At 42.3% G+C, this 17809-nt stretch overlaps 1 protein-coding gene across 1 annotated transcript; it reads right to left on the bottom strand.

Annotated features, from left to right (window-relative positions):
* Positions 1 to 141: 141 nt before the first annotated feature.
* LOC116411687 lies at positions 142 to 5980 on the bottom strand. The gene has a single exon (XM_031904471.1). The coding sequence runs from the start codon at positions 5899 to 5901 to the stop codon at positions 343 to 345; it is 5559 nt and encodes a 1852-aa protein (XP_031760331.1). The 5' UTR covers positions 5902 to 5980; the 3' UTR covers positions 142 to 342.
* Positions 5981 to 17809: the final 11829 nt, after the last annotated feature.

Genomic DNA, 17809 nt, shown 5'->3' with positions numbered 1-17809 from the left:
GCTTGTCTGTCTGCTTCCTCGTTCCCAGCAGCACCCTCTTCTCCCCCTTCCTTCCTGTCAGCTCACACAGGGGGTGGGGGCTCCTCCTCCTTACACAGTAACAGCACAGAGGAGAGACAAGTATACACAGCTCCCCTACATTCTCCCCCTGCTTAAAAACTGTCACCTCCTGGCTGACAAACAAAAAAAAAAACATAACCAAGTAATGCAATAACATGAAGCATACAAAATCTTCTGGCCTGCTTTAGCTCACAGGGCCTATTTACATAACCACTAGCTGAAAAGGAACTGCATGCAACATACTCAACCTTATACTTACCAAGGCACATTTCATAAACTGAATCAATAATAGTATAGTCCTGGGGGTGCAAACACCGGCAGCATATTTACCAGATTGGACACCGCCCCTACCCAGGCATGGTAAAGTCCAGCATGTGGTACATAAGAAGGATTTCCCAGTGTATCATAAGTCAGTACAGGTGGGGGCTGCCGAACTCGTGCACCCCGTCTCACCTCTCTCGGGGGAAGTCCTCTAGCTGAATCCTCATTAGAAGGGTTTCCATCACTCAGCAACAACCTCTGGTTTGTCTCAGACCTTGGTACAAACTCCGGGGATGCAGGATTCAAATTATCCCTGACAGGAATAGGCCAGTCCTCAGAAGGAAGAGAGTCACTCTGAGTTACATCATTGCCACCCTCATCAGGTTCAGGCATTTGAGCATCCATAGGGGTCTGTTGAACCGTAGGTGGGATTTCCGTGGCGTTGGGGAAGTCAGAAGTACCCTCCATTTGACCTTCCTCAATGTCAATACCTGTAGAAACATCACTTGCTTGAGATACAGGGAGTAAGTGATTTCTATGCCAGGCTTTTACTCGACCCTCTGGTCCCTTTATCTTGTACACCGGAATCCCAGGCAGCTTGCTCACCACATCGAATAGTTCATTTCTCCAACGGTCAGCCAGCTTATGCTTCCCAGGCACTCCTAAATTCCTTAGTAACACTTTGTCACCTGGAAGTAACTCTCTGTACTTGACTTTATGATCATACCTCCTTTTGTTATTGGCATTCAACTTGCTAACATTCTCTTCAGCCAAACGATAGGCAGTAGTCAAGCCTTCCCTCAATCGGGAAACGTACTGAAAGTGGTCCCGATGACTCACTCCATCTGTAGATACACCCAGCTGGACATCAAGGGGCAACCTTGGCTCCCTCCCAAACATCAAGAAGTATGGAGAGAAACCAGTGCTATCATGCCGAGTACTGTTATAAGCATGCACCATAGCCTCCACATGCTTGCTCCAGCTCTTTTTATCCTCCACTGGCAGGGTACCTAGCATGTCCAACAATGTCCGGTTAAATCTCTCAGGAAGGGCATCTCCCTGGGGGTGATAGGGAGTAGTTCGGCTCTTTTCAATATGTAACAGTTGCAAAAGCTCTTTAATAAGACGGCTCTCAAAGTCTCTGCCTTGATCAGAATGTAATCTACTTGGCAACCCGTAGTGAATGAAAAACTTCTCCCATAGTACTTTAGCGACTGTGGAGGCTTTTTGGTCCTTGGTGGGGAAAGCTTGGGCGTACCTGGTATAGTGATCGGTGACTACCAGAACATTACCGATGCCCCTCGAATCATTCTCAATACAAAGAAAGTCCATGCACACCAAGTCCATGGGCTCTGAACTTTTAAGGTGACCCATGGGGGCAGCGAGGACCGGAAGTGTCTTCCTTTGCAGACACCTTAGGCACTTCCTGCAGTAACTTGCAACTGCATCTCTCATTTTAGGCCAGAAAAAGCGGTCTTGGACCAGCCCGTAAGTCTTCTCCATTCCAAGATGTCCATGGTGATCATGCAGACTCCTTAACACCATGTTCCTGAATTTAAGGGGCAACACTAATTGCCGCCTCCCAGGGTGATTATGATATGGTATCAACCGGTATAACAGTCCTTGTTCCACACAGAACTTACCCCAGTCACGTTGGAAAAATTCATACCCTCCTGGCAAACTCTTCTTGAGCAAAGCAGGATTTCTGCTGTTAACCGCTCTCCACAGGTGGCCTATCACAGGATCAGTTTTCTGGCTTTGAACCATGTCCTTGTGACTGATTAACTTGGATTCTCCCCCTACTAGAGAAATGGGACAGCAGTACATAGGTGGTACAGACTCCGGCCCTCCACCAACAGAATCTACGACCCTCAACTCAGAAAAAGCCACTTTGTCATCCACTACAGCAGCTGTAGCACAGTAGGCCTTCATACCGATGCTGGGTATCTCTTCCCACTCCCCATCATCCTCCAGGGCAGGCAGACCCGGTCGTCTAGAGAGAGCATCCGCTCCTATATTCCTAGGCCCTGGTTTGTACTTGAGGGTGAAAGAGTAGTTTGACAGTGCAGCTAACCAACGGTGCCCTGTGGCATCAAGTTTAGCAGTAGTCAAAATATATGTGAGAGGGTTATTATCTGTTCGTACTTCAAACTCTACTCCATATAAGAAGTCATGCAACTTGTCCACAATGGCCCACTTAAGAGCCAGGAATTCCAGTTTATGCACAGGGTAATTCTTTTCACTGGGTGCCAGACTCCTACTAAGATAGGCCACTGGCCGCAGCCCTTCTGGGTACCTCTGGTGTAGGACACCTCCCAACCCTTCATAACTGGCATCAACATGGAGGACATATGGTCTGTGAGCATCTGCATAAGCCAATACAGGGGCTTCTGTCAGCCTTTTCTTTAACTGAACAAAGGCCTCTTCACAGGCTGAAGTCCACTTATCACCAAAAGGGGCTTTAGCATCTCTTTTTGTCCCTTCACCATGCACATTAGAAAGCCTCAACAATTCATTTAATGGGTGGGCCACTCTTGAATACCCCTCTACAAATCGCCTGTAGTAACCACAAAACCCGAGAAATGATCTCAGCTCAGTGACATTTTGGGGTTTGGGCCAGGTTACCACCGCTTCAATCTTGGCCGGGTCAGTTCCTATTCCTTCTGTAGAGACCACATGGCCTACATAGGTTACTGAGGAGCGGCAAAACTTACATTTGTCGATTGACAGTTTTAGTCCTTCTGCTATTAATCGGTCAATCACATTCATCAGACGCTGCTCATGCTCCTCTAGGGTAGTCCCAAACACAATGATATCATCCAGATACACCAGGCACTCTCGGGGTGACAGGTCCCCCAACATCTTCTCCATAAGTCTCTGAAAGGTAGCTGGGGCCCCACAAATACCTTGGGGCATCCTTGTGAACTGGTAAAAACCCAAGGGGCATATAAATGCAGTCTTTTCCTGATCCTCAGATGCCATAGGTACCTGGTAATAGCCAGAGCGTAAGTCCATTACAGTGAACCATTTGCTACCATTAAGGGCTTCCAGAGTCTCCTCAATTCGAGGTAGAGTATACTGGTCAGGTACAGTGCGTCTATTTAAAGTACGATAATCCACGCACAACCGGATTGAGCCATCCTTTTTCCTCACGATGACTATAGGGGAAGCATAGGGGCTCCGACTGTCAGCAATAATTCCTCGCCTTTTCATTTCCTGTAAGGTGCGCTGGAGATCCTCCCGGTCCTTGGGAGGGACTCTCCTAGGCCGCTCCCTAAATGGAGTGGAGTCGGATAAGCGGATAGTGTGCTGGGTACTTTTAGCACACCCTACATCCATTTCGTCTGTTGAAAAGACTTGTCTGCGTTCAAGTAAACCGTTACTCAGCCTCTGCTTCCACTCCTCAGAAACAGGGGAATCCCCAAAATCAAATGCCAAGTTTGATACAGAAGCAGATACTGGGGTGGACTGAACCTCAGCAAGGTCAGAAACCTCATGAACGGGGTAGCAATACGCCAACTCCTGTTTAGGCCGGATTACTACAGCATATGGAGAGATATTTTGAACAGTTACTTGAGCAACTAGAGGTATTTTCTTGCCCCACTCTTTCTTCTCCGGGACAACTTTCCACCCATTCTGGACCACTGCCTCGGAGGGGCTTTCAACCAGCACACATCTATAGCCTTTCATCATCTCAGGTTTTACATCAGTTAGTGCTCTCACAGTCCTAATGGACCCCGGAGGAATCTCAACAGTTTGCCCAGCAACATGGCGTAACAACCCATACTTGTAAGTAACTGTGAAGGTGTTGCAGACAACCTCTGGACCATGGTCAGAATACCTAGGGGCTTTTGTCACAGTGACTGAAGGGTTTAGGGTAGTCCGTACCTCACTAACATTTGTTCCCAGAATGATGGGAGCAGCGTTAGGGTTTCCTGTATCTGGGCAGACCACAGCATCAACTTCCTGGGACAGAGGCAGTGTACCATGGCACCTCGGCATGGTTATAGTCACTTGTAGCAATCCATGTATGGGGTAGGCCTGCTGATTCAGCCCCCACAATTCTAAACCTCTAGCAGGCTGTAAAGGTTTGTGGGATAGATGTTGCAGGTAATAACTATAGTGGATTATTGTGACCTGTGATCCGGTATCAAACAAAGCTTGTACTGGCTGCCCATCTAACAGGATGTCTACCAAGGACTTAGGGCCCACCATGTTTCTGTCCTTTGTCGCAGAGGGTTTTGTAACCTTGTTGGGGTAGCTACTTGGCTTCCCACATGACATTGTCTGCACTGCATTAGGGGAAAATTTCTCAGGACAGTCTTTAACAAAATGCCCCTCCTGGCCACACCCAAAACAACTGGTAGGGGTAGTGGCAGGTACCCCCTTATGCCACTCTGATGGGAACCTTTTCCGGATTTGGGTTATTGATGGTACACCCTTTCCAGTTAGCTTAATATCCTTCGAGGTAGGTAAAGCGGGGTTCTGCTTTGGTACCCGAGAGGTACCAGCAAAGAGTAGGGTTGCCTCCTCTTGCTTAATCACTTTCATCAGGTCAATAAAGCCGGTATCTCTTTTATCCCTCAGGAGTATCTGCAACGTGGAATACATGGGGAAGAATGGGGACATCCCCTTTAGTAATTGTTTTAGACGTAGTGTATCTACTTCCTCTGCTGTAATCACTTTTTTTGACAAGAGATTCCGCAGCATATTCTCTAGACGGAGGGTGAAGGCAGATACATCCTCAGAAGACTTCTGTCTCATCTGTTTAAAGTCAGCCAATAACTGGTCAGGGTCCTCATGCTTCCCATATGCTGAAGTGAGGATATCAATTATGTCCATAGCATTGTAATCTTTGTGACTGGCTTTAAAATTTAACACAATACTAGCTGCAGGGGGACGGACATGCTCCATAATTCGCTGCCTCTTGGTTTGTTCTGAGCAGGCCCACTCATCTAATGCTTGTAGTGCAGACTCCTTCCATGTCTCAAACCCCTCTTCCCCTGTAGGAACCGGCTCTGTGCCTGAAAATGTCTTTAGCTTTTTATAGTGGCTCAGCTGCAAGCCCTGAGCCAATGCCTCTGTCATTTGAGTTATTGCGTCAGTCAAGGGATGCTCTGAAATGCTGACATCCTTAGCTTCACTGGTCTCAGTTACAAGCGGTTCTTGCTTTACTGTGTGCTGCACATTGCAGGGTAGTGACGGCAGCAGCCTCCTTTTTCTACTGGTGTAGCCTGCATCTGGACTGGGTGCTTCAACTTTCCAGGGGGCAACAACAGCCTGGGGGTACACCAGGGGGCACCCTACCGATAAATCACCCACAGGGAACACAGCATATGGCCCCACTTCTGAATTTAGTGGATCACTCACTTTGAAAAGCAGGACTGCATAACCGTCCATGGTTGATCCCTCATCTGCTATCAGATGTGCACCCTCCAAATGTCTGTATTTAGACAGGTTACTCTCTAACATTTCCAGTGTAACTTCAGGTGGTACACGATCAATGGCAAATACATGGTCTGGGTTCACCTTTTCCTTTAGGGCCCATTCATAGACCTGGGTTGGCGTTATTAATGGCATATCTGCAGTGATTTCTGCTTCGATCTCAGCAGTGCCTCCAAATGTAGCCCTCTTTTGCTACTGCATGAGATCTAGCACGCATTCACTTGCGTGTGGCGCTACAGGAGCCCTGAGCCTCCGCTATATGGAAGGGCAAGTACACTGATAATGGCGTGCCTCCACCCAGGGTCAGGACAGGTTGGACTGCGGTACCCCTCCCTGGGAAACTTCTCTGATCCACAACACACAAACACAGGAAAGGTTGATGGATTTATTGGCAGGACGCTATACCTTTAAATTAGCAGAGATAGATACAGCCTGCCAGCCAGGGGCAACCTCACTCACATAACATACAGTAGGTAGTACTTTCTGAACTGCTGAGGGGAATCCCCCACTTATGTGGCAAGTGCTTCAGAGTCTTAGAACTCCCTTTGGCTTTCCGTGCCCTGAGAAGAGCACGCTTTGTTCTTCAGAGCCCTGTACAGGACCCCCTTTCCTTCCGCACCCTAAGAGAGCGCGCTTTCTGCCACTGGGGAGGATTCCCAATTACTTTATTATACAGAGCACTGTGTGAGCTACCAACACCTTGCTTGTCTGTCTGCTTCCTCGTTCCCAGCAGCACCCTCTTCTCCCCCTTCCTTCCTGTCAGCTCACACAGGGGGTGGGGGCTCCTCCTCCTTACACAGTAACAGCACAGAGGAGAGACAAGTATACACAGCTCCCCTACACATGTCATGAGCATAAGTCAGTGCGAATGACATAGCACTCTTTTGATCCATATTTTGGGCAATACAGTATTATTTCTCTCAACTGGAGTGTAGACTCTATTAGCCTGCTTCTCTGGTGAGGGAAACAATTTTCCTATGGTAGGTACCCTTTAAGTTTGAAAAATGTACTAGAATGACTGCGCTGAAGTCTCTACAGTCACTAAATTAGTTTTTTTTTTTTTACATAGCAGGACAGCACAGATTCCAGTATACCCTTTAAGACTAAGTCTAAGTCTTTTTCATTTAAATGGCAATATTTAAGGGAGCCCTAAACTATATTCCCTTGTTCATCCTGCCATACAAGGGGAGGGACAAATAGAAGTTACTGTCACCCATTGAGCTCCATGAGTTTATAATCACTGTTCGGTCTTATCTACTAGTAGTAGTATAATCTGGATATAATAAATTGTTTATTGTATTGCTGATATTAATGGGTTTTATAATTCTTTGTAAGCTCTTGAGCATTATAATTGCATTCAGTACATTCATTTAGATTTATGTAGTACGGTTCCTGATTGATCCTTGGTATAAATATATCACCACTACAACAATTATACTAAATTCTTGTAAATTTATTTGTGTAAAATAAGCTATTTTGTAGCTCTCTTCCTGCTCCTGAACAGTAGCTCTCAGTCAAGTCTGAATAAGGGAGAATCACAGTATTTATCTGATGACAAAGAAACAAGAATGATGCTTTAACTATTGGCTCAAACATGGCACAAATGTATGCTTTATGTACCCTTGCTATAAAGTTAAATTATAATATGGCACAGCAAATTCAGTAGGTAAATGTTTATCAAGCCATAGGTGATTTATACATACCTCATTACTGATAATAATCAAGGCATCTTTGGCCATGGGTTTTGTTTCAGCTCCACAACTTCTCACATGCAACCACCATTCTCCAACCAAAATGCTGTTTTTAGTCCTTTTAAAGAGTCCAGGAAGTATAATGGCCATTTCTTTGCTAGACACGAATAAGACAGTAGCATGCTGTTTACATGTGAAGGAACACAGAATAAAGATTGAATTATAATTAAAAATGAGCTTGCACATCCAGTTTACAATACACATTACAATGAGTGCATTTAAGTTGCATTTGTCCTGGAATGTTTTGTTACAATTCTAAATTACATAACAAAAAGTAAAATTTAATTTCTCTGGTTTGTAATTTATCACATTTCACTTTAGTAAATAAGATCATGCTACTATTATATCTTGCAAAATGTAGGAAGACAAGGAATTCATTGTTGATTTTGTGCATCACACAGCCCACAGCTTAGCATAAGATTAAATCAATGTAGTATTCAGTGCTGTGACCAGCCTCTGTCTGCTGTCTGATTATGAGAACATTACTGTGGAGCTAATGAAAATACAAAAGATGCTAATCCCTAGTGCTATGGTTTGTGGGTAGTTGACAATACTTGGCAAAAATGCTATTGAAAAACATAGACATAAACTACTAAACAATCCTCAAAAACAAAAAGCACAACTACAAAACATTTGTTTGGACCACTATTATACACATGAATTGCGCAAATAGATGCTAGATTACTGTTAAAATACTGCCAACCTAGAGCCTAGCTGCAATTGGCCTAATCCCCACTACAAGAATGGCAGACACAACTTGAGGGCAATTTGATAAAAAAAAAAAACTATTCCTAATAGCACTTTAGGCCACAAGTTGTGATGCTTCTTAGTGGGCACCCACACCAATGTTGGAATTCTGGAATAAAGTGCTGCATTGCTGGGGAAAAAAGGGCAAACTGTGTTAAAAAAACTACATTGTAAATAACCCCTATCCTGCGTTACATCCTTGGTACATTTACCAAGCTTAAACTACAGGATTCCAACTAGTAGTGGTAATTTATATGTTTATTATATTTAAATTGTACACTACTGTGCTCCCTCTCTGTACCACCCCATCTTGTTCTGCCACTTCATGCACCACCAAAAAAATGATGTGACTATATTGTCACTAAAGCATTTGTCTAATACTTGACACTGATGAGGTTTTTAGCTGTGTATAATGTAGGGGCATTGTAGCAGTGCTCTTTACCTGGCTTTAACAAATCAGCAAACATTTAACAAATTAACATCATCATAATTGTTATCTCTGAATACACTCTTTTTGAGGGCCCTGACAGATGCAGTGCTTTATCTTCTGCCTGAAAATATATACCCCCAGAATAATTGGAATTGCAGCATTAAAAACACTTTACATGCTGCCCACATGAGAGGAGATTTCCCATGGAAAATAAAACCGCCCTGTCTGCCAGGGTCCTTATCGCAGGCAGGTAGCTTCTTGTCATAAGCACTACAAGTTCACCCATGGCCCTTGATCAGCCACAATGACATTCTTTATATGAGAGCATTCTTGTAAATGGCAGTAGCTGACACAGGCTAGCTCATTCATGTGAAAGCCTAGCAAACAGCTGCACATATTCAATCTATTCAGGCAGCAAGGCCTTCTCATACCACCTACACTAAGTAATTTCAGACCACCAGCAGGTCAGAAAGAGAATATATGCTTTGCAATCCTTAGTTCCACCACTACTAGCTACAAGGGGCAATTTACTCACCATAAGTGCAGTGTGCAAAGTACACCTTCATTGTCATGTTTTTTACCCATAATGCAGTATTCTTTTTATCCAGCATTCCAGTTTAATTGCGGTTGATGGGTAGAGGTGCCTGATGATTGGGCTGATGCATCAAGATTTGCATAATTCCATTTGCATTTCAGTGGCTCCGCAAATGCACTTGTGGTTGTACTTCTACAACCACAAGTGCATTTGCGGAGCCACTGAAATGCAAATGGAATTACGCAAATCTTGACGTATGGGGCAAGAGTGCAGGGAATGTTTGTTGCAACATGCATCAACAATCAACCAAATTACATGAACTACATGACTATAGCAGCCTATTCTACCTAACCCTAGTCTTGGCACTGTGTGTCTGTGTACAAAGTATTTCATTTGGACCATAAGGCTGCTGCCACACAGGGTGGTTTCTCAGCCTGCTTATAACCGCAGACCAAGAAACCTCTCCTGTGCTCCAATCTGCAGAATGGTGTGTCTGCACCCAGAGACATTGTGTTGACCTGGATACTAACTCACAGAGCAGATTTTGCCACCAAAACATGCCACCTATAACTGCTCCATGTGTTTGCACCCAGTAGGAAGCAGTGTCTCTGGATGCAGACACACCATTCTGCAGATCGGAGCAGAGGGAGGGAGTCTCGAAAGTGAATTTTCAAAGGAAAAGGTGTTTCTTGTGTTCCTACAAGTAAACCCTTGATATGCCTATTGGCACTAGCTGATAATCTGAGAGAGAATAAAAATCAAACAAAACATTTGACTGGTGTCATTCTAGTGTTTGCTTTGGCTGTTATTGATTTTGCAATAGACTGTCAGTTGTGTGTATTAGAATGCAACTGGGGTTTCAATGTCATTTTCAAGTGTTTTGGATACATTAACAATTAATCAAAAGACTTTTGATAATTAAGTGTCATTAAAGAATAAATATTTTATCTGATTTGGGTCAAGTAGATATGAAACAAATATATAAAATGTGCTAAACCAGTTCTTTTCTTCAGTTTATACAATAGAGGAGCCAGAGTTCCAAGATCTTACATACAGCCGCACTGTTGGCTCAGTTAAGTCAGTGGTTGAAGCAAGACACGTTACATAAAGGTTAACTCAAAATTAATGAGTAAAAAGGCACCAGGGCCAAATGGAATACACCCTTGGGTAACAAGAGAGCTTAGTTTGGTTTAAGACCAGCCTCTATTTCTGATTTTTCTTGCTTTCATCTAGTATGGTACCTATGGATAGGAGGAAAGCTAATGTAATTTCTATATTTAAAAAGGAATTATGGTCTCAGCCTAGCAAGTATAGGCCAGCAAGTCTGTCTTGGACAAGTTATTTAAAGGCTTTATCCCATTCAATATTATGTTCTGGAGAATGGCATCATGAGCAGTAATCAGCATGGCTTTATGAAGTACAGCTCATGTCAGAAAAATTTGATTGCTTTTTATGATGGGGTTAGTAAGAAGCTGGACAGTGGGGGTGCAGTTAATGTGATCTATTTGGATTTTGCCAAAGCCTTTGCTACCATGCCTCACAAACAACTGCTTTCTAAACTAAGGTCTGTTGGTCTAAGTGAAGGCATTTGCACATGGATAGGAAACTGGCTACAGGATTGGGTAAAGACGGTGGTTGTTAATGGTAACAACCTTAGTGGGTTCTCTCAGGTTTCTGTACTGGGTTCTCTTTTGTTTGACTTGTTCATAGTGATGAGCAAATTTTTTCACCAGGCATGGATTCGCAGTGAATTTCCGCCTTTCGCCATCGGTGAAAAAAAAGACGCGCAACAAAAATACTGCGGGCAATGCAACAACACATTTTGCAGATTTTTCTCCATTTCCCGAATTTTCCTGTTGTTTCGCAAATTTTCTGGCAAAGTGAAAAGGGACAGATTTGCTTATCACTACTTGTTCATTTATAGCTTAGGGAAGGGTATTGTAAGTAATGTATCAGTGTTTGCAGATGACACCAAACTATGCAGCCCAATTACATCTACGATGTGCCATCCTAGCAGCAGGATCTTGAAAAACTGGCAAGCTGTGTTGCAGATAAGATTTAATGTGGATAAATACAGTATAAGGTCATGCACCTGGAATGTAAAAATATGCAAGCCACTTATACACTTAATGGGACTGCACTTGGCAAATCCATAATGGAGAAAGACCTTGGAGTCCTTGTAGATAATAAACTTGGCTGTTGAAAGCAATGCCAGGCAGCAGCTGCAAGAGCAAACAAAGCCTTAAGTTGTATTAAGAGGGGCAGGATTTACAGGAGGAGGGGGTTATTCTTCCCCTTTACAGAGTGCCGGTAAGGTATCTAGAATAGACTGTGCAGTTTTGGTCTCAAGTGCTCAAATGGGATTTTACTGAATTAGAGAAGGGCAAATAAGGTACAGTTCCTTTTTTACCTGCAACTACCCCACATGTATTGTGAGTTAAAATAATTCAATTAGGGCTTTAAAAATGCTAAAACAGTTTGTAATTTTAATACTAATCTTTAACTACTTTGGGAGGGGCTGGGCATGACCCGGCTGTCTTGGTACATATCGCTACTAACGACAAAATGAAGGGTAGATGGGGGACCTTAAAGGAACAGTAACACCAAAATATGAAAGTGTGTTAAAGTAATTGAAATATAATGTACTGTGGCCCTGCACTAGTAAAACTGGGGTGTTTGCTTCAGGAACACTACTATAGTTTATATAAATAAGCTGCTGTGTAGCCATGGGGGCAGCCATTCAAGCTGGAAAAAAGGAGAAAAGGCACAGGTTACATAGCAGATAACATATAAGACACCATTGTATTCTACAGGATTTATGTGTTAGCTGCTTTATAACCTGTGCCTTTTCTTCTTTTGTATGGCTGCCCCCATGGCTACACACCAGGGTTTATATAAACTCTAGTAATGTTTCTGAAGCAAACACAAAACTTTTACCAGTGCAGGGCAGCAGTACATTATAGTTTAATTTCTTTGAAATATATACATTTTTTGGTGTTACTGTTCCTTTAAAGAGTGAGTTCAGGGATCTAGGCTCTAAGATTAAGGAAAGGTCCTCCAATGTCATTTTTTCGGAAATGTTGCTGGTGCCACGTGCAAGTTTAGGGAGATAGCGGGAGCTTAGGGAGCTAAATGCATGGCTAAAGTCTTGGTGTAGGAAGGAAGGGTTTGGGTTCCTAGAGCACTGGCCTGACTTTTCTTTGGGGTACAATCTATACAGCTGTGACGGATTGCACAATGGAAGGGGGTCCGCTGTGCTAGGGAAGAGAATGGTTAAGAGGTTGGAGGAGTGTCTAAACTAGACAAGGGGGGGTGGGTGAGCTAGAGTTCTATAGGAAAGCTAGTGTAGATGGGGCAGTGGGACTAGCAAAAGGTTGTGGGGGAGGAGTGAGGGGGCATATAGTTTATCAGATAAGGAGCTTCTGTTACAAGGAAAACAGTCTAATATTTGTCTTAGCTCTAACTCTCCGTTAGCTAATGTAAACATCAGAGGGAGAAGTAGTAATATCCGCTGCATGCTGGCTAATGAGCGAAGCTTGTCGGGTAAATTAGGGGAACTGCAAGCTATTGCATGTATTGAAAATTAGGATTTAATTGGTATCACTGAGACCTGGTGGGATGAAAAATTCGTCTGGGCCGTGAATTTAAATGGTTATACACTTTTTAGGAGGGACAGAGAGATTAAAAAGGGTGGAGGGGTTTGTCTGTATGTAAAGTCAGATTTAAAGCCATGTAATAAAGACATTACCAATGAAAACATCAAATTTCTTTGGGTAGAAATTTCAGTAGGGCTGAAGGTCACAAAGAAAATGATCATTGGTGTATGCTATAAACCACCCCGTATAGATGAGGGGGATGAGACCCAGTTATTGTTGCAAATGGAGGAGGCTTCACAACTCGGTCAAGTTGTTATTATGGGGGACTTTAATTATCCGGACATTGACTGGAGTAATGGGGTGGCTAAGTCAGAAAAAGCTAGTAGATTTGTAAATATGCTAAATGGCAACTTTTCATTTCAGGCGGTTCAAGAAACTACTAGGAATGACTCTATTTTGGACCTGGTAATATCTAATAATACTGAACTCATCTCTAACATTTGTGTGGGTGAGCATTTGGGGAACAGTGATCACAACATGGTCTTCTTTGAGATAATGCTGCAGAGACAGCTCTATAAGGGAGTAACTAAAACGCTCAATTTTAGACGTGCAGACTTTGCCAGTATAAGGGCATCTCTGCAATGTGTCAACTGGGAAAGGCTTTTCATAGGGTTAGACACAGAAGGAAAATGGAACATCTTTAAAACATTGCTTTGCAGGTATACACAACAGTATATTCCCCTTGTAAGCAAGGAGAGGCATTGCAAAGCAAAACCTTTATGGCTGAATAAAGGTGTTAGTGTTGAGGTTGGTAAGAAAAAACGTGCTTTTAAAGCATTCAAGTTAGCTGGGACAGCAGAAACTTTCTTCAGGTACAAGGAAGCAAATAAAGCATGCAAAAAAGCTATCAGGCAAGCTAAAATAGAGATGGAAAGGGATATTGCAGCTAGGAGTAAAAAGAATCCAAGCAAGAAGGGGTGGGAACCTTATTATCATGGGGGGGGGGGGTAAGTTGGTTGATGAGAACAGGGCAAAGCAGAAATTTTGAACTCTTATTTTTCATCTGTCTATACATCTGAGGAGCTAGCTAATGAAGGCTTCCCTTTTAATATACCCAGTTCTAGTAATTTAGCTACTGACGCATGGGTCACTTGGAAGGAAATTCAAAAGAGACTTGAACATGTAAAGGTAAACAAAGGTCCAGGACCGGATGGGATTCATCCCAGGGTATTAAATGAGCTGAGCGCTGTGATTGCCAAGCCTCTTCACTTAATTTTTCAGGATTCGTTGAGGTCTGGCATGGTGCCGAGAGACTGGCGAATTGCTAATGTGGTGCCGTTATTTAAAAAGGGATCCCGTTCTCAGCCTGAAAACTATAGGCTTGTTAGTCTGACATCAGTAGAAGGAAAACTTTGGAAGGGGTAATAAGGGATAGGGTACTTGAATACATTGCAGTTCACAATACTATAAGTTTGTGCCAGCATGGTTTTATGCGTAACAGATCTTGCCAGACTAATTTAGTCGCCTTTTATGAGGAGGTGAGCAGGAACCTCGATGCAGGAATGGCAGTTGATGTCATCTAATTGGACTAAAGCGTTTGATACAGTACCTCACAGAAGGTTAATGATCAAATTGAGGAATATTGGCTTAGAACATAATATTTGTAATTGGATAGAGAACTGGCTGAAGGATAGATTACAAAGAGTGGTTGTAAATGGAACATTTTCTAATTGGACCAGTGTGGTTAGTGGAGTACCGCAGGGGTCAGTCCTTGGTCCTTTGCTTTTTAACTTGTTTATTAATGACCTGGAGGTGGGCATAGACAGTACTGTTTCTATTTTTGCTGATGACACTAAACTGTGCAAAACTATAAGTTCCATGCAGGATGCTGCCGCTTTGCAGAGCGATTAGAAAAAATTGGAAAACTGGGCAGCAAACTGGAAAATGAGGTTCAATGTTGATAAGTGCAAAGTTATGCACTTTGGTAGAAATAATATAAATACAAACTATCTACTGAATGGTAGTTTGTTGGGGGTATCCTTAATGGAGAAGGATCTAGAGGTTTTTGTAGATAACAAGTTGTCTAATTCCAGGCAGTGTCATTCTGTGGCTACTAAAGCAAATAAAGTGCTGTCTTGTATAAAAAAAGGGCATTGACTCAAGGGATGAGAACATAATTTTGCCCCTTTATAGGTCCCTGGTAAGGCCTCACCTTGAGTGTGCAGTGCAGTTTTGGGCTCCAGTCCTTAAGAAGGATATTAATGAGCTGGAGAGAGTGCAGAGACTGCAACTAAACTGGTAAAGGGGATGGAAGATTTAAGCTATGAGGTTAGACTGTCGAGGTTGGGGTTGTTTTCTCTGGAAAAATGCGCTTGCAAGGGGACATGATTACTCTGTACAAGTACATTAGAGGGGATTATAGGCAGATGGGGGATGTTCTTTTTTCCCATAAAAACAATCAACGCACCAGAGGCCACCCCTTTAGATTAGAGGAACGGAGCTTTCATTTGAAGCAGCGTAGGTGGTTTTTCACAGTGAGGGCAGTGAGGTTGGGGAATGCCCTTCCTAGAGATGTGGTAATGGCAGATTCTGTTAATGCCTTTAAGAGGGGCCTAGATGAGTTCTTGAACAATCAGAATATCCAAGGCTATTGTGATACTAATATCTACAGTTAGTACTAGTGGTTGTATTTATAGTTTATGTATGTGAGTGTATAGATTGGTAGGTGTGGGTTGTGTGTGCTGGGTTTACTTGGATGGGCTGAACTTGATGGACTCTGGTCTTTTTTTAACCCTATGTAACTATGTATGTAATTATGTAACTACTTGGTAACATTTTAAAATTCTAAACTGTTAGTAAAAGGGGAACTAAACCCAAAAAAATGATTTAAAGTAAACTTACTTAGCAGTTTTAGACCATGCTCTTGGTTCAACAGCTCTCTCAGCAACCCTTGTGTTATCTGATTATTCAGGAAGCACGCAGGAGGTGCATAGACAGTCACGCTAACACTCTTACCATTAAAAAGTGCTGTTGGGCTGGAAACTTGGAATTAGCAGCCTTAAACTGTCTTAAACTGTAAATATTAAAAAAAAAAAAAACTCACAATAGATAAGTTAATGTAAATGGTGCACAGATGACTACTCTGCACAAAAGAGTATGTATTTATTAGTTCATGTTTTGTTTCTAGGTCCTCTTTAAATCAGTAGTTTTTCAAAATAATAAAGCTACTATGAGGAATTAACCTTAAAGCAAAACATATATGAATATAAATATATTTTTGGCACTAAAAACAATATAGGAGGCTCAACCTTTTAATGATATAAAGCTTTTCTTTTTGTGGGTGTCAAATGAGCAGAGATTACCAAAGATCAACTCTTTAATTATTATTGATAGTGATAGCAGTAGCTATGACATTTCATTCTAACACACTGATATAAATGTAACTTGCAAGTGTCTTATTCATATGGAAATTACAATTTATTTATATTGCATAGCATTTTGGTAAGAATTGTTCAACAGTTGTTTTAATATTAATATACTTCAATTTCCTAATTAAAATTTTTTATTTCACAGCATCATTGAACAAAAAATAGCCTTGTGCTTCTGGAATTTAAAACATCTTCAATATTTGACTCTATATAATAATGAAATGCTATGCAATTAAAACATTTTCAATGAAGAAAATTAACTCTAAAATATATTCTGTATATTCCATAGAGAACAATGTATTTAAAAAACAATTATTGTTAGGCAGTGCCACTCTTGTTGCACATTTGCAACAAATTTTTATATGCACAGTATCATTAATATTATTATTAACATACCTCCCAGCATTTGGAAAATGGAAAGAGGGACAAAAAGAAATGGTGCGTGTATGGGCCACGCCTATTTTAGACCACACCACCTAAATACCACTCCCATTTTACAAAATTTGGCAGGTTATTTAAAGTTTGAACTTATTTCTGGGGGTTTTGGGGTCTTGTTTTATGTGTTATTACAGTTTTGCTAAAAAAGCTGAAATTGCCCTTTAAGCCGCAAGTCTCAGTTCCCCCAAGAGACCTGTTTAGCTTGTTAGTTACAATTGTATCTAAGTGCGGGTGTGGCTTGTTAACTTTCTGGGCTCTCTGCCAAAAGCCCACTTGTTTAATTTAATGTGAGAAACATTGGGGCCGATTCACTAAATTTTCGCTTCTAAATTTTCGCGACTTAGCGCACGATTCACTATTAGCACACTCTCGCTATTTTACGCGCGGTACTGCATGCGATAATTTTGTCGTGATAAATAGCGGGCGCGGTATTTTTCGCATGCACGCTATTTATCGCAAGCGCTAATTGTAACATTGCAACATTACGCATGGGCACTTTATTAAACGGGAACAAATATAATATTGCAATTATTCTGGCAACAAAACATTGGATTGGCAGTTATCACACTCGCCAGAAAATACGCTACGTACTAATTAACGCAAGTTTTACTATTCAGCAAAATGGGCTAAAGACTAAATTGTTGGCAGAATATTTGCAAACATTTAAACCATATGGCATATTGATGCTGTTACTGATAAATGTAAGAGTGTAGGGGAAACTACATGAAAGTATAGAATACCATATCAATGAAGGATAAATAATTAGACATTACTCAGTTCAAAAGTCCAAAAATAAAACAACTTTTATTTTGTTAATAAAATTTTTAAAACTTTTTATCTAAAAAAATAAAAACTTAGGGCTTGCTGCCCATAAATTAGTCTACTTTCTGCTCCACTCTGGCCAACTGGGCCTTCATGGAGGCAAGGTCCGAAGAGTGAGGTCTAAGCTGGATGGTGATGTTTGGGTCCCCACTTCTTTGGTCGGAGGACTTGCCTCAACCCAGTCTTCGGCCAGGGGAGCAGAAATTGCCTCGTGGGCCTCAGGTGCCTCGGGTGGCTCGGGGGCCTGTTGGGCGGCCTCGGGGGCCTGTTGGGCCTGGAGAGCCTCTGCAGCCTGG

This window comes from Xenopus tropicalis, chromosome 6 (genome assembly GCF_000004195.4).
Source record: "Xenopus tropicalis strain Nigerian chromosome 6, UCB_Xtro_10.0, whole genome shotgun sequence".
NCBI lineage: Eukaryota > Metazoa > Chordata > Amphibia > Anura > Pipidae > Xenopus > Xenopus tropicalis.
The sequence above is the reverse complement of the archived record's forward strand: the minus strand, read 5'-3'. Positions and strand labels throughout refer to the sequence as shown.